Genomic DNA, 17,728 nt, shown 5'->3' with positions numbered 1-17,728 from the left:
ACCTGGGAGATCTGCCCAGAGACATGCAGGGTGTTATTAGCACACACGTGAACACACTTGGTTTGGGTGGGAAGGATGGTGTTGAAAGGAAAGCTGGTGGAAAGACAGGTCCCATCATAAATACCAGCTGGAGATGTGATTAATTTACAATTTCTGAAGAGCCAAAAACTTTATTGTAAACACTGCGTTGGAAGGAAGAAGTGTTTTTGCCAGCTTATTCTGCTTGGTAGATGCTTTTGTAAAACCCTTTTGCTGTATAAAATGCATCTCTGTTAGCAAAAATTGCTTTTACAGCTGCACTAATGAACAGCCTCTCCAGTGCTGAGCAAGTGTAAGTGATTTTGTCTTCATCTGTGAGACCCTCTCCTACCCACTGATATATCTGAAACCTGTGCTCATGGCCAATGTTGGCAGAGCTCTTCTATTTTGTCCTTTGTCACCCAAGGAGGCTATCAGTTTTAGATGAGGCACTGAAATTTTCTTCAGCTCCCCAAGGTGTCTGTCTTGCCTCTCTGCCTTGTTTCCTGAGGCATTTGTGTGACCCAGACAGGCTGGAGCCCGGGGCTTTGTCATGGACACGCCTGTGCAAGGCAGTAACCACCACTCTTTGAGATACCTGTGCAAAGCAGGTACAGGGGTAAAGCCAATGGACACTAATTTAACCTCTCACTCTTGAGAAAGGAAGGGGCTCACCAATACTGGCTAATATCTTGCCACTTACCATTGAGGCACAGGCTTAAATAATGGGAATTGATGGAAAGCACTGAATTATAAGGCTCTGTTAAATTGTTTTCCCTTTTCCCCTAGATGTGTTGAGAGAAAGGAAGACCCTTGAAAAGGAGCCTCTATAATCACAGCTCGTTGCTGCTGGGACAGGTAAGATTCACAGGCATCCAATTTAGGTTTTCAGCATTCAAGCTGGCTACAATCCAGCCAACAGCACAGCAAGGAACACCTTCAGAAAGATCTGCTTCATCATTTGAGTGCAGTATAGGAACATGTTAGCGGTCATTATATGAGCTAACTCAAACACTAAAAAACTGAATCCTGGACACAAAAAATATGTTAGTCATGACAAGCTTACTTCATATCAAAATCCCACAGAAATTTATGTGACTTGTAAAGTGTGAACCAGAAGGTGCTCTCAGAAAACTTCTATCCAGTTCAGCAGTTTGCCCTCCAAGACATGGGAAACTGAAGTTCTACATGAGGGCTTGAAATCCTACTTCCCAGTACCTGGAGAACATTCCATATTGTAGGTATTACAATATTTTGAAACAAGCTATTTAACCTAAAGAGAGTGTACAACCATGAACAGAATCCCCATATTCCTTTCCCACAAAGATCTCAAACTCCTTTCCAAGGTAACATCCCTAGGTGTGTAACTGTTTGTATTACAGTTGTCACGGTAATGTCCCAGGTGACTGGTGTCAAAAGACCTGGATACCAGGCCCTGTGTTAATTCTCCAGAATTCAATCTTTCTTTATCCACTCAGTGGTCTTAACTGAGGAGCTACAAAGCAGGAAAAAAAAAAATCCCTGTAGAATATTATGAGTTTTTTATTGAGATGCATCGTTTTCTGCTGGGCAATTTTTTACAAAGGTTAACTATGAGGAGATATGAATGCCAATATACACTAGGGCTTATAAATTAGAAAAGGAAATTGTTATAAAAAGATCAGAATAAGAATGAATTAGTTGGAAAAGTGTATTTTTATAAATCATTAAATAAAGACTCTGGAGAAAAAAAATCACATGTTATATCCTTGTTTATAACACAGAATCATAAAATTATGTCACTGTCAAGGATATACTAGAAATTAACTGAGTTACCTGAATACATTTTCTAACAGAACTATTGTTTCACAAGAGTATGAGTCCTGCACTTTCCATCAGGACAGGGCCATTGGAGATGTTCCAAACTTTATGAGCCATGGGTTAAAAAAAAGTATCTCTTCCCTTAAAAACAAAACAAAAGAAAGAAAGAAAAAAAATGGTATGAACAATCAGCATTTTATACTTCATCCTGGTCATAGTCATCTTCATGAAGATAAGGGTGGATTTTCAGGATTTCCTATTTCTTCTAATCTTGGACTGCTTCCCCAGGGAAAAAGAAAACAAAACAGCTTTAGAGAAAGCCACAAGCTGAACATTATGACCTACAGGCAACATGTAATTAAAAAGTTAACAGTGAGGCAGAAAGGGAAGATGAATTTTAATGCTTTCCACAGTTTCCTGTTATCCTGGGGCCTTGCAAAGTGAGTAGCACTGATTGTAAACTTTCTCGACTTGCATTTAGCAGGCCAGGCCGTTCCACACAGCCAGGGATGAGGTAAGTGCAGAGCATCTTTTGGTGAACTGTGGTGCCGTGCAAAGTTCTCTGTGCCTGCAGGGGAATGACAGGTTTGACCTTCTGTGTGTCACACGGAGCCCCTCACCTGGCACTGGGGATCCTCCTCGCTTGAGCCTCATGTGTTGGATAGAAGTTCAACACTCTCAACAAAGCTCTCAAGTGAAAAGAAAAAAAACAATGGAAAGGTGAGGTTTTACGTCAAGATCCAGGTTTTAACAATTGAGAGAAAGGGTAAGAAGAAATAAAAAATACTGCATTATTGTGGAGATCCAGTAAGTGTCTTGGAAATGTCACCTTGTGCATCCTGTCATTTAATCTGATCTTATTTCTTTCAGGGCACAAAAAAGGAGTGACAAACTGCACGCAAGGTTTCCCTTTAAAAAGTTCAGTTCGATTTCTAACTCTTACTATTTCCCTGAAGACTAGTTGCTCTAGGTAAGAATACACATGTGTCTTTAGATGAAAAGCCTTGTGACTGAAAATCAGCCACTGATTATCTCTATATAATTGATGCTTCAGCCAGTAAGTGAATGCTTGAGGAATAAAGATGCCTTGAAGAAACCCTGTATCTCTAAGGCAGCCCTTTCTCTCTCTGGATTAGAAACAAAACAGGCATTTTTATAGTTTACATTTTTAATTAACACCATAATTAGCAAGTAAATAATGCATAGATTAAAATACTCATTTAGAGAAATTACAAAATATTTCATTAAAATCAAAGTAATGACTGAGAGGAATTTTCCACCAGGAAAATGATACTCTAAGGACTATTACTGGGTTTTGCTGCACAAATCTACATCCCTACTCTGAACCTACATCCCTACTCTGCATCTCTTTGGCTTTGCTGTTTTTCTGTCCCAAAGGACAAAGGTGTTTTCTAGATGCAACACAAGACTTGGGCTGCCAAAAAGTCAGTGCATCAAATAAGACCACCCCTTTTGCTACCACTTGCCTTGTCTGCATCACAGCAGCCCCTGGGAGCCTGGGATGGGGCTGGTGCATTCAAAACTGATGGAAATGTGTGTCTCTCACACAGGAAAAGCTCAGGGAGCAGCATCAGCAGCCCCAGCGACAATTTGATGGCTGCATGTTCAGACAATGATTCTCTGGTTACCAATGTTTAATTTTATAAACCTAAAAGTAGCACCATTGATTATATAAGAATTACTCATGCACACATAAATAAAAGCTTGCTGGACTGAGCATTTGCATGTGTGTTTTTATGTTTATGTAAATATTTCTTTATCAGACAGGATTTGTATCCTGATCTTGCTAAACAAACATCTGAAATCATTACTCTCATAGAAATATGAGAGTATATAAAGAAATATATATAGAAATATATATAGAGTATATAGAAATATAAAGCTTGGAGTCCAATCAAGAGAGCATAGGCAATGGGTTAAACCTAATCTTCAGAAGGTGACTTTTTTCTTCAGCAGTTCCTTTTTTTCCTGTATAAGCCTGCTGTGTGAATTCAGGTGAGACTCAGGGCACTGTTTTAAAGTGGGGTCTCTGATGTGGGAATCTTAATTCTTAATACAGTTGACCTCTGATTTGAAAAGCGCTGGAGTGTTACTGGCTAATCGATATCTGGCTTGGCTGCTCCGCTTCAATTTTCTTTTCTGAGAACTATTTATCTCTCAAGGGTGAGATGGAACTTCATAAGTGTCTAGTGTGAGCTTTTGAGCAATTTAAAAAATACAAAGTTTTACTAGGCAGGATGCTAGGAAAGGATGTCTTTTAGTGAAATTTTTCTGTATATTTGAAAAGGTGCAGTCGGAGCCTTTGCTGCACACAGCAAAAAGAATTCCTGTCCATCCTGTCAATATACTTTCATCCACTAAAATATTAGACATCTTAGAGTGAAAAATACAAACTGCAGGTTCAAATAACTTGCAAATTGCTTCCAAGTTTTGTCTGGTGAAACAGTATCATTACAGCAAATGTGGAACAGACAGCGCCAAGCAGCTTTATGTAACACAACTGCAAGCCATGGAAACAGAGGCTTGCAGAAAGTGCAACTCATAGTGGAATTTGGCAGTGACAGAGTGACAAATATTCTTGCACTGCAGAGTAACAGCATATGAATTTTAGTGTGCAGTGGTCACATCTGATGATAAAAGAGGAGCACGAATATTAAGTGTATCAGTTCAGCTTCTGGCTTAAGGCCACTCTCCAGGCAAAGTGCCACAGCTATGAAATCACTGTTATTTTCGACTTCACATTAGATGAATAGGGTAGAGCAAGCTGTTTGAAACTCAGCTTTGATGTATTTAAATGTTTTGAAATAATGCCTAGCATTTAATACCGAGTTTTGCTAACATTAGCTTTCCTAAGTGCCTGATAAAAATAGTCTTATTCCCCGCTGTTAAACATTATTTTTCTAATTAAATGCAGATGCTTAAACCATCAGCATTCACCACAAGATTCCCTTCCTCAGACATTAGATCATCCATTTTAAATCTTGAATAACATTCTAAATTTCTATACGAACACTAAAAACTATAGCAGATATGATTATGGTTTGTTGCTAAAAATCCTAATGCCCTAGGAACAAATGGAAGCAGCAGGAACAATGCTCTTCACTCACAGAAACACTTAATTTGAATTCAGAGTCAAAATGGTCACTGACTTCAGTGACAACTGTATTTGGTAGCAAATGCCCAGGTCTTTACTACTTAAAATAATCTCCTTTAGTTCTTAGGCGCAGAAGCTGCAGACTTGTATAGGTGTGTCCAATGTTTGGCGCTGAGCACTGTTTTGTTTCCGTAAGCAGCAGCTGTTTTCAGAACAAATCACAGATTTGTCAAGGTGGGGAGGGACCCCTGGAGATCAGGCAGCCAGCCCTCTGCCAAGGCAGGGTCACCCACAGCAGGTGACCAGGAACGCGCCCACATGGGAAGATTTCTTCCCGTGGAAGATTTCAGAGAGACATCAGCACGTTTCTACACCCGATTTTAACAATCAGCAGCTCATGACAGTGCTGCCAGCAGCAGGGCAGATCCCCCAGCACCTGTTCTTTGGGAGACCCACACACCGTGCACTTGGGCTTTAAATCAGTGATTAGCCGCTCTCCTTTCAAAGTCTTTATTCCAACATGGGTACGCTTTGCGCTTTCTGCAAAGAAAACAAAGATAAAACAATCACGTCGAGAAGTAGCTTCCCTGGGGTGGAAGAGGGGGCCCTCCCAGGCTGAAGCCCCGGCTGAGGGCGCTGAGCCCGGCTGAGCCCGTGCGGGGAGCTGGAGTTTGCCCGAGGGTCACTCGGGCGCACGCACGGCTCTTGTGCCCGAGAAGCCGCCGCTCAGGAGCGCCGGAACAGCCGGACCACCGCAGCCCAGGCCCGGGGCAGGTCACAGCAGCTCCCCCCTCACGGCTCCATCGCTCACACATCGCTCGGGCCCTCTCCCCACCCCGCCACGTCACTTCCCGGGGCGGCCGCAGCCGCCGAGTGTCAGCGGCTGTGCTGTGATGGCGGCGGCAGCCGCGGCTCGGGGCGCCGGCGGGGCTGTGCCGCTCCTGACTCGGCGTGGGCCCCGCGCCATGGGGAGCAGCCGCGGCGGGCGGCTCGCCTGAGGCGGCGGCGACAGCGGAGGGAGGGCGCGGCACTGCCGAGGGAGCCCCGCCGCGGGGGCCGCGACCCGCGCCGCCGGGGATGCTGCGCTGGGTCCGGCAGCAGCTGGTAGGTGCCTCCCTGCAGTCCCGGGCCGGGCGGGCTCTCGGCCCGGCCCCGTCCCGACGGCGCTGCCCGGGCCGCGGGGCCGCGGGGGAGCGGGGCCGGGGTGCGGGAGGGAGGAGAGTCCTTTCCCCCGCAGGGACTGGGGAGACACGCAGGCTGTACTTGGATCGTTATGGATGGGGTTTAAAATTTTATTTTAAACCCGTATCCGAGGGTTTGGGGCGTTTCGGTTTTTTGGCTTTGGTTGGGTTTTTTTGTGGGTTTTTTTTTCCTCGAAACCCCCTTGGCACAGAGGACAGCGCGTTCCCTTTCCTGTGGTCCCCGTTGGGAAGGGCTCCCCAAACTTCCCGGAGAAATGACGGTGCCTTTTTCCCTGGACCGACACTTCAGAGATTCGCAGCTTCCTCCTTCCCGTTGCGAAATGTTTTAAGGCTTTTTCACCCGATCTGCGTCTCTCTCCGATATTTCCCCGTACCTGAGCGCTTTGCAGCCGCTGCGTGCTGAGGATTTGAAAGTGGAAGAAATGGAATGAAAACATCCATGAAATGCTTTTGGCGGGGGAACCACTTGGGAAAGGCAGCAGGGAGGGTGCCCGTGCCCGCACACAGGCGCTGCTTGCTGAGCTGGGTTGGAGCAGGGGAAACCAGGCGGCCGTGGCTGTCACGGCTGTGCTGCTGTCAGGGAAGCACATCGAGCTTCGCTGTTTTGATTTGAAGTATTGGCCGGCTTCCTGCCCCCACCAGCATTATCCTACTTGCATTTTCTCCCTAAGGGAGAGATTCTTTCTAAATGATGTATTTGTAAAATAATTTCCATTCATTGGAGTTACTTTGTATCACGGATGTTGTCCAGGTTAGTGCAAGACCTTACGTTAGTTAGGTTTTCAGATTTTACTTGTTAAAGCTTCTGTCTCACTAACGATTTGTTTAATTTGTTGCATCACTTCTTACCAAAAAAAGAAAAAAATTTTGTGTTTTCTTTTTTCCTCCTGTTCTTCCCTGACCTCGTTTCCCATGGCCCATGGATTTTCCCAGTTCTGTGTCTGAGGCAGTGAGCTTGTGGTGATGGTCTCAGTGCCAGCTTGACAGTGCTCAGTAGTTTGGTCTGACACCAAGAGTTACTGACCTGGAAATTAATTGCTCTGTTTGAGCTCTGACTGCACTCTTCTGTTCTGTTCCAGTCGTACGCATGTTTTTTAGGAAAAAAAAACCAACTTGTTTGCTGTAACATAACTGTCATTTTTTCCACTTAAAGGCGGCTTGAGGTTTGTGTGTGTGATTTTTAAAGGAGTGTTATGCTGTCCTCTGTAGAGTTTAGATTAGGACTGTATCAGTGCTAGCAATTCGTGTATCAAACGTGGTTGCTTTTTTCACTGCAAGTAGTACACTGACCAGCTTTCCAGAAATCTGTTTGTCCTTAATAGAAAGCAAAAGATTAGTGTAACAGGATGAGCAATAAACTTGGCACTGGGAGGTTTTAGTGCTTCTTAAAGGAAACTGGTGGAAAATGAGTGTTTAAAACTTGCACTAGTTTTGACAGGGAAGAACTAGTGTAGTAAAAAAGCGGGATAATAAAAAGTCAAGACTCTTGGCAGACATCTAAATATGGTACTGATGAGAAAAAAAATCATTGCAATGATACGTGTTTTGTGGGTTTGTCCTATAGATGTCACAGATGTTAATGGCTTTGTTGTTTCACAGCTCATAAAGATGAAAAATGGCCTAAGATAGGTACCACACTGCATGTTTCTTCCTAAAGACACTCAGACAACTCATCCCTCTGTGTAATTGCTGGTTTAACATAGATCCCCACCATATGTTTTCTTCTTCACATGGCTGTGATGTTTAGGTTCTGAAAGAATGTCAAAGGGCCAAAAACACAGGGAAGGATGCTGACAAAATAACCAGAATGAGTGGGAAGAGTGAGGTGACAGAAATATTTGGATCAAAAGGTACCAAAATCTGTGTCTGAGAGGAGAGGAGTACGTGGGTTTGGATGCCTTTGGAGTGTGCATTTGTACCTGTACTTGATGTGGCAGTGGATTTTAAAAAAGGGTCCTCATCCATACAGGAGGGTTGGGATCAGACAAACGTGTGGGAGTGATGCAAGTGGGATGTTGTAGTAATACAAAAGAAAAACGTTGGTGTGCAGAAATGCTGAAAAAGTAGTAAGGGATTGGGAAGGGGGAGGCACTGGTACTTTGCTGAAGGTACTTTTAGGTAGTTGCTAAGTACTCTCTGTATGAAACCAATGAATTGTTTTGCAACTTCTTGTTTGCTTAAGAGAACAGTATTTCATATACTGAGTGCTCATGAGTGTATATGGTTTTGAGAACTTGCATTGCTAAGTGGGGGGAGGAGAATGAAACAGGTGAACTTAAAGTAGTGAGAGGACCTGGTATGGAATCCAGACTATTTTAACTAAGTTTTGAAAGTGGTGACTTTGCTGTGCTTTCTCTGTGAAGACCCATGCATGCTTGTAGAGCTGCAGAAGGGATAGAAAGGCATGAGCAGTCCTCTGAGGAGACATGCTGAGAATGTAAGATTTCCTCCATCCTTACTATCATCTTACGAGTCTGTAAAATTTTTTTTAACTGAGGTGTTACATGTTTTTAGTGATTTTTTTATATCTAAGAAATTGGTGACAGTAGTACAACCTTCAGTGCCTATGTGGCACAAATCATCAGGTTGTTTGGTATCTTGGCCTTCAGTCTGGTTTTCCTGCTCTGAAACAGTTCACACCACCCTACAGAGACAGTGTGTCAGTTTTTCTCCATCCAGTGCTGCCTCATGCTAAGTAAGCTGCATAGTAAGTCATTAACTTTCTAGTTAATGTGATGTTACAGTATCTAGCTAATAGTTGGAAGTACTTAGGTTTTATTACATAGCCAAATGGAGTCACAATTCATGGCTTTGAGTAAAATGCCTTGACAAAGACAAGCTTTGGGCAGGAGAGATGTTTGGGTTCCAGTTCTGTTACCTTGAGCTCTCAGACAGCAGTAGGCATGTGGATTTGGAGGGTTGCATAACACCACAGGCACAGCCAACTCTGCTTGAAAAAAACAACTGGATAAACAACAGTTGATAGGAAACATCATTAATATTCAGGAATAGCATAATATGTTTTGTTTGCATTTCCTGATATGATGGGTTAGACCTCATAGCAAATCTGTGTACAAAGTGCTATTGTGGCTCCCGTGGTCTGGTTTGTGCAGAACCAACACAAAACGAGAGTGCACTGACATTTGTAACACCCAGGGACTTTTTGTTCCACTTCTCCTGTGGTGGGTTTAGGACAGTGTTTGGGCTGTGCTGCTCTCTGATGGTGCACATGGAGTGCAGGAGCTGTTGCAGTGCCATTAACAGAACGTACTGACACCTTCAGTTGTCTGGCAGGGAGGCTTCTGAAAATTGTGGTAGAATACCCTTGTATGTATGATTTTAGCTGCATAACTTTAAATTACTAATCTTGTCAATTGGAGAAAGGTCTCAGGATTTCCTGTTGCTGTTATGAGGAGTTTGAGCCTTTTGATCTGTTGTCTAGCAGCTCAGTGAAGTACAAAGGATACTGCATGCAGAAAACCTTAGAGCTGCCTGCCTGGCCCCTCTTTTATAAATGACAGTTCAAGACAAGCGTTGTGCTGGATTTGGCAGAGTATCTTTGCAGTTTAAGGACCTGAATGCTGTAGTGCACAACAGCTTTAATGCTATGGAGAGCTGGATGTTTGGGCAAATGCAGCTTTCTTATTTAACTGTAAATCAAAGATAAAATCTATAGATTAACTGTAAAAGCTAGTTACCAGACTATTTTATTTATTTCATGGCTATAGGAAGGTTCAGACTGGGAGGGATGTCAGGAGTTTATGAAGTCCAGAAGTTCTCCATAGGCTGCATTGAGGGGTGATCACAGGGAATGTTTTTGACTGTTCTGTGTAGGTAGTGCCTGTCACACCTCACACCCTCCACAGCCAGCACAGTATCTGTAGGAGTGTTCTTCATCTTCTACATGTGTTCTAATGAAAAATTTCTACTAATAAGGGAATGTCCTCAAATAGATTAGCACTGGAGGATTGTATGTCTGGGATGGTTTTTTTTTTCCTTTCAGATGCTGGTTACTGTTAAGATGTTCTGAGAGGACAGATGGTATTTTGTAATACCTTGCAGTTACTGGCATTCTGAACAAGGTGGACAGCATTTGTCTCATTGGTTGCACTGACAAGTGTGTATTATTTTCACTTAATCATTTCACTGAATGCAGTTACTCCCTTCCCCCTCCCAATTCTTTTTATTTTCTGAATGCCAAAAATACTTTAAACTAATCCAATGATTGAGAATTTAGTTTCTGAAATCACCTTGCTATTCTGGAGTACAATTGCCCCCCCTCTTATTTGTCAATGAAGCCTCTTCCCCTTTCTGGCTAAAACTAACTGCTTGTTATTTTATGCTAGAAAAATAAATGCATATTTGCTCACAAGTATTCCTGTGGTTCAGACTGTCCCTGAAATACCTTCTGAATTATCACTGAGGGATCAGCAAGGTGTGTGTTGGAACAGCCCAAAGGTTGCATTGCTTTGCTAGAGTAGTTTGAGTGCTGGAGGTCAAGGACTCCGCTCCTGTAACTTAGCACAGGAGAAAATGTGGCCCTCTTTTTTTGCTAGAGATATTCTTTGATTTGCTGGGCTAGTGCTCCCATGTGTTTGGGTCTTTTAACCTTATTTTCTCTTTGTATTCTGTGGCTGCTGAGGACTGATACATTTGCAGCACAGTGTGTTCCAAAGCGTCCAGAACCTGGCCCTGTCCTCAGCCAGCTGTCTGCTCCAAATGGAGACATCCGTTGTGTCCTGTGTGTAATTCATAAGTCTTACCTCATGAAAATTAAACTCTAAGAATTGCATACCAAAACATAATCAAACCAGTCCTGACACTGATTCTTTCAAAGTCTCTTTTCAAAGTGGGAGGATTGGTGTTATCTGATGTGCTGGCTTGCTGTGAGACTTGGATATTTCACCTCTGTCTTGTCCCATCCTCTTTTCTTTTTTTAATCCATGAGCTTTTTAAGCAGCAAATTTTTGTTGTGTCAAAGTTCCACTTACCACTTCATAATAGGACTATTTAATTGATGGTATGACCCCTGCACTAATGGGGTCCCTTAATAATTTCTGTCTGTTTATGGTTTTTATGTGACTAAGAGAAAAGAGGGAGAAAAACAGAGTTTTGTTGACAATGAGCAAAAACTGTTTGTGTTCTGGTCAATAGGGAGTACCTGGTAGGATGGATGGAAGGCTCTGTTTACTGCTAAGAGATTGTTTCTGTACTCTCAGTGGAAGGTAAAGTTTGTAATCTAAGGCAAATAAATACGTGCTGGATTTAGTAACATTCAACATGTGCTTTGAATATCATTGATATTTGTTTTTTAGTTTTAAATGGGTTCCCTCGCTTCATTAAAACTGACATTTGCTTTCTGGGGTGGAGAGACAGAATTTATAGAAGAAAAATATAACAATGTGTTTAAATTTTATTAAGAACATCATGACTAGTGACTTTCATTGACAATCTGCTTTTGCTTTTTCTTGACTGTAATGTGATGTGCTCAGTGGTTATGACTGTTTTTGTAATTATGTCACCAGGAAAAAGTTTACCTCTCAAAAGAATCCTTCCATTTCTAGCACAAAATCTGTTTGTTAAACAAGCAGGTAAGAACTGCAGCAAAGTAGATGTGACAAAGTGTCTCTGTAAATGCAAGGTCATATCTTCTAGCAAAACACAGGTGACATAGTTGCTGCTAGACTTTTTTTTAATACAAACCTCTTTTCATCTACTGTGGAGAAAACCACTTAGCATTAACACAGACCATGATAGAAAAGACAGAAAGTAGGACCGAGAACTACACTGTGATTTAAAAAACAAACCCCTGCAATTCCTTGGCCTCCCACATGCAGTGACTTAAGAGGATTTTTTTCCTTGTTTACTTTGGGTAAAAATAAGTCTGAGAAAAGGGAACTTTCCTGTAAATGGGAAGGAGAGATAATGATGTAGACAAAAGGCAAACTGTTTGTTTTTGTCCTGAAATGTTTTACTGGAGGAAGATGTTTTATATGGTTTATCCCCCAAAATACATGCTGTCATCTGTTGTTGCATTTTGTTACTCCTTTGCAGGTTTTTTTGCTACTTTGTGTGGCTGTGCGAATTTTTGTAGATATTTACATTTCTGGAAAGAGAGTTGCAACAAAATGGAAAGGAAGCTTAAGATTTAGCAAGCTTTAAGGATAGACTAGTCTGTACACATGTCTGAAAGCAGGGCATTAAACTGACACTTAAATCATAAATCATGTTTGAAATGGAATTATAACTGAAAATGCTCTTGGGTGGATGCAGCAGACTCAAAACTGAAATGTTTTAAAGAGCAGGTTTTCTCAAAGCATGTTAGAAGGGCTAGACACTTTCAACTCTGAACAAAATTCTCTTCCTGGGAAGTTTGTTGAGCAGTCACTGTCAGCAATTGTCAGTATAATTTTGGCACACATTTTGAAAAAGCCTTAAGGTTTATTATTTAATGATGATTTTGGGGGAAGAGGCTTTTGGAAAGGATTTGTTGGTATTTTTTCCGTGCTGAAAAAAAATATGAGTTAGACTCACAGTGCAGGAGCTGATTGGCATAAATGGCTATTGCCTACTAGAACAAATCCAAATATTGAGAACAAGGGTTTTCAATAATGACTGTGTGAATAGTCCAGAACAGGAGCCCTTCATGCTTGTGTAAAATAGTTTTATAAATGATTCTTCAAAGAAGAGGATAAACAGCATTTCATTTTAAGATAATAGTGTGTATAGTATGCCAGTATGTGAAGGAATGTATGATTGCTCTGTATTTTTCCTGTCATGGACTTGACAAATGTATTTTTTTATGGTGAAATTGCTATCTACAAAATTTGAGCTGCTTTCTAGTCTTAAGGGAAAGTTCATAGCCTGTCACAGATTTGAATGCTTGAATACTGAAAATCTGCTATAAACCTGCTTAACAAATGCAGGGAATGTACAGAAAGGATGCACTTGGGGGGGCTCTTTTTCTGAGATGCTGTGGTCATTCGAGGTGTGTGAAGGATTTGTGTGTTAAATGTTTCATTTCTTGCATTGGTTCTGTATTTCTTAGTGTGACCTGTTTAGTAGGTGCTGTTTCTGTGATTGATTATTGCAGAATTGTAGCACTTTCCATGCTCAGTAGTTTAAGAAGTCTTTTGAAAAAGTGGCTTGTGATTTTTGATTTCTCAATTCTTATTTTATAAAATGTGATGCCCCATAGTTTTCTCCTGATGGGTGTCTGAAGTCACCCTTTAGCTTTAAAAATCTTGCCTATTCTCCTTTTGTACGTGCCTGACAGGAAGATGATACTGCAGATGAGGAAAACTAAATGCTGGAGCCCACAGAGGAGAACTTCTGCTTCTGAAATTAGAACTGTATAGTTGGAATTTCAAAGGCATCTTAATTTCCATGTTGGAGCAATGGGCTGCTTTGGGAGCATGTGGCAAAAGACCATGCATTTTGGACTACAGACACTGTCAAGCCTCAATGTCTCTTCAACTGCTTGGACTTTACATAAAGCTTTTTTTTTTTAAGAAAAAAAATTTAAAGTGCACTGACTGGCCTTGAAAGGTAACTTGGGAGAAACTAACCCTGCCTTTGGGATTGAGGCTTGCTTCTTAGAACCTGAATATTAACTAAGTTTCTTCCTTCGTTGGAGCTGAAGTCACATTTATTGTAGAGTCTCTTTTCTTCCAAAAAGCATGTGAGCAAAAGTTATTGATTATCTGTGTGTGTGACAGGGAGCATCCTAAAATAAAGTGGACAAGGAATGTATTACAGGCTTTTCCTTGGTTAAGCATATTGAGGGAAGCAGACAAGCCCTGTCCAACCTGGCCTTGAACACTTCAGGAATGGAGCAGCCACAGCTTCTCTGGGCTGCCTGTGCCAGGGCCTCTGCACCCTCATAAGGAAGAATTTCTTTCTTATATCTAATCCACATCTCCCATCTCTCAGTTTAAAGTCATTCCCCTTTGTCATATCACTATATGAACTTGTAAACAGTCCCTCCCTGGCTTTCTTGTAGGCCCTCTTTGGATACTGGAGTAATAACCCTGTAGGAAAAAAGTGAATCTTGGCATTCTATTGAAGACAGTAATGAAAGTGCAGCTGTAACAAGGTCTTAGGTTTGTATTACCATATGAAGTCCAAAATGGATTATGCTTTATAAATACTGTGACTTGGATTGTAGGGGAGGATAAGAAAACCATTTCCTTCATTGATCCAAGTTGGACTATTTTTGAATTAAACAATTTACCTGCATCTCTGTTCAAATCCTTTGCTGCTAACAGGAGCTGGATATGCCATAGCTGCCTTTGAGAATGCTGTGGCAGAAAGTTTAACTTGCCTGCTCAGCTCATTTTTCCTTTCTGATTTTATTGATGTTACAAGACCAGTATGTTTGGCATGGTGACCTGAGCAGGGAAGCTGGCACGGGGCAATATGTTAGCAGTGATAGAGGCCAGCTTACCTTGCTTGTTGTGCTTGCTGATAAATAGAGAAGATAAGTGCTTTTATAAAATTTTAAGTAGGGATTTTTCCAAGCTATTTTTGGTGGGCATCTTGACAAAATAGTATGTAGAGTAAGAACAACTTGAGCTCTGTATGAGCAGGACTTTTAACTTTGTGAAAGGAAGGGTTATTGCCTCATGATTTCCCAGGCCTTATCGCCTAGAGGGTGTGTTTTCACAAAATAATATGATCCTGTTATAGGTCTTTTAGGAGGTTACAACATGATTTATTATCAGATATTTTGCACAGCTGTAGATACAGTAAGAGGGAAGAGGAAGTTGCACGAATAGTGCATGACTTTCAGTAGTTTTATTTCTTTACTGCAGTGATATTTAAAAGGGGAGGTACAAATTGCATGGCACTGTGTACACATCAGGGTGCTTCAGCTGATTCACTATTTTAGTTCTTAGAGCAGTGTTTAAAATTGCTGTGAGAGGCTGTTCCTTCATGCTAACCTTTGATAAGGCAAATTCAGTTTGACTATTGCCCAGTTACATGACTGAAAGAATTATTGGCTGACTGTATGGAGTACTAAGTCACACAGACTTCTGAAAATGAGCGTGGAGTGTGAATAGATCATCTTATCTGACAGAGCGAAAAGTATTCTATGTATATTCAGAAGAAAAGCCAAAGCAAGAAAATGTATTTCCTCAAAACACCTTTAATCAAAATATATCTTGACAGCAGTGTAATAGCAGACTTTTGGGCTGTCTGCCAGCAAATGTGGTGTTCTGCTTCTGCAGCCACAATCAGTCCAGTCACTTCCCTTGGAGAAAGGGTTTCTGAGACCAAGTTTTCTTCTGTTGATTAGCTTTATTAAGTAGTATGTGATATTCAGAAGAGTTTTGGGGGAGCTGCTGCTTTTGTCTGTTGTGTTTAGGGTGGGTTTTGGAAGGAGGAAGAGGCTCTGAATGAGGCTTCCTTCTTTCAAACCCCTTTCACTTTTCAGTGGTCACATAGCAGAAGTTCTTTCAGCAAATAGAAAGTTAGTTTTTCTTCCTCTTCTGTAAAAGCTGTGAGCAATGAATAAGAAACCCTGGGAGATTATGTTGAAGTATATTAAGTTTATGCAAGTTGTAAGCAAAATTTGCCTGTCAGATCATTTGTGGTTATCAATGCACACATTGCAAAGCTTGATAATGAAATGGATGTGTTGTTTGCAGGTCTCATGTCAGTAATCCTTGCTGAAATTTCTGCTGAGTCACCTAACAGTGCTTGTAGAGTGTGTGGGGAGGGCATTGCTGCACACTGCCATGTGTTCATAGTGGCATTGAAGTGTTCAGTCTTGCAGTAGATGTGTATGTTCAGCAACAGGTTGAGTACAAAAGCTTTTTTTTTTCCTTCCTTTGCACTTGCAGGTGTTGGGAGGGTCTTTTTTGTAATGCTGATCCTCATTTGCATCCTGTGTGGTTACCTAGTTTGTTATATGTGTTATTAAGGCTTCCTCAGCAGCAGGGTAAAACTCTTCTTTCATGGGGAAACTTTTTATTATGTCACCAGACAACCGGCATGAAGGTGGGAAAAAAAACCCCAGGACAAAACCAAAAACACAAAAGTGGGAAAATGGATGGATGAATTTTCCTTACCTGATGACCAATGGGCAGGTCTCCAAGTACAGTGGTTGAGATGCAGAAAAAATGTAGGAAAGAGTTGTTTGGGGTAGCTGTTGAATCCCATGGCTTTCATGAAATAAATTGCATAAAATTGCAGTCAAATATTTCTCCTCAGTTCCCCGGGATACTTTTTTTGTGCTGTTTTAAAGGGGCCTAATTTACCGCACAGAGAATATCTTTGTCTAACTTTTAGAGCAGTAATGAAATCACTGCTGAAGAGGTTTAGTAAAAATTACTTAGAGGAGTCATTGAAATTAATAAGAAATGAAAACTATGAATCACTTCTTTATTTTTCTTTTTTTAAAGATTATTTTCATTTGTGCTTTATAAATCAGCTTGACTAGAGTATCTGTATACTGTATATAAATGGTATGCTTTTAGGCTGTTTTCAAAACCAAAGTATTAAGTTCATCTGGGTGCAGAACTTCTGCTGGGGAAGTGTGTATTGAAGATTAAATGAAAGCTGTATTGCAAGGGTAGATAATGCCTGGTTTGTGTTGAAAAATCATCTGAAGGACTGAATTTTAGCTAATAAATCTAGATATAATTTGCAAAATGAAGGCAAGAAAATCAGGTCACTTCATCATATGGTCAAAATTTATTTAAAGGTGATTCATGTAATATATGTGCCTGTAATGTACCTGGTCAAGAAACCTTAAATACTGGGTCTTGTAATATATTCAGCATTATTTATTATGAAGTCAGTGATCTGTGCATTTGGGTAGAAATCACTAGATAACTGCAGGAAAACTAATTTTTTTTTAAAAGCGATTGGTGACAACTTAATCATTTTGCAAGACTCTAATTTAGGGTTTCTCTGCTCATGCTGTTTAGCTGCAGAAATCCTTTGACAAGGGCATGTTACCCTACTTTTGCAGCTGAGTTGGAGAATGACGTTAGAAAAAGAGAGAACTGTCTATTAAGTGAAATTAGGAAACAGTGTGCTTTCTGCACTGCTTTGCTGGCTGCACAGAGTTACTGTGCAAAATCCCTTGCTGGGCACAAATTTGGGCTATGAATCAGTTTAGTGTCAGGAGCCAGCTCTGTGACCAGCCCCATAGTTAGAGAAGAGTTAAAGACATTCCAGCTCTGGAACAATAAAGTTCAACGCCTGTGCAGAGTTTTGCTTGGTGGGATGTGTAATTAAAATTTCTCTGGAAGATCTACTTGGTTGTGGTCTCATCAGCTAATTATGAGATGGCAGAGAGTTGTTGGCTAATTTCAAGTGATTTTTAGTTGTTACAGTGGCAAAACTTAGGAAATCTGGGTTTTGTTCCCAGCTCTGCCACTCACTTCCTGCTGTGGCTGCAGTCAAGTCACTGAGGTTGTCAGGGATGTGTCCTTTTCCAACCACAGCTCTGACAACTGAGAGGTTTTTGTCCCCGTCCTGCCTTGCATGTGCATTGTGATCTGCTGACTGCACAGCTTCTGTGCCATCTCTGTGGCAAATGTCAACAAAACAGAATTAAATCTCCACAGACTGCAAATTTAAA

The 17,728-nt window shown here is 41.3% G+C and overlaps 1 protein-coding gene and 1 long non-coding RNA gene across 10 annotated transcripts in view; both read left to right on the top strand.

The window, feature by feature from the left end:
* The first annotated feature begins 882 nt into the window (after positions 1 to 882).
* Positions 883 to 3,640, top strand: LOC117000715. Its single transcript, XR_004418849.1, has 3 exons — positions 883 to 2,538; positions 2,689 to 2,788; positions 3,217 to 3,640. It is a non-coding gene; the product is annotated as an uncharacterized LOC117000715 (long non-coding RNA).
* A 2,315-nt stretch (positions 3,641 to 5,955) lies between these two features.
* ATP11B (ATPase phospholipid transporting 11B (putative)) overlaps positions 5,956 to 17,728 on the top strand; it is a 64,497-nt gene continuing 52,724 nt past the window's right edge. For all 9 annotated transcript variants that reach the window (XR_004418848.2, XM_033068644.2, XM_033068642.1 and 6 more), the window contains exon 1: positions 5,956 to 6,037. Coding sequence is in view for 8 of the 9 variants with exons in the window: in XM_033068644.2 (XP_032924535.1) it covers positions 6,011 to 6,037 (27 nt within the window). In the remaining variant the exon portion in view is untranslated. The remainder of the gene's footprint in view (positions 6,038 to 17,728) is intronic.

The sequence above is a fragment of the Catharus ustulatus genome, chromosome 10 (assembly GCF_009819885.2).
Source record: "Catharus ustulatus isolate bCatUst1 chromosome 10, bCatUst1.pri.v2, whole genome shotgun sequence".
NCBI lineage: Eukaryota > Metazoa > Chordata > Aves > Passeriformes > Turdidae > Catharus > Catharus ustulatus.
This window is presented reverse-complemented; position numbering and strand designations above follow the sequence as displayed.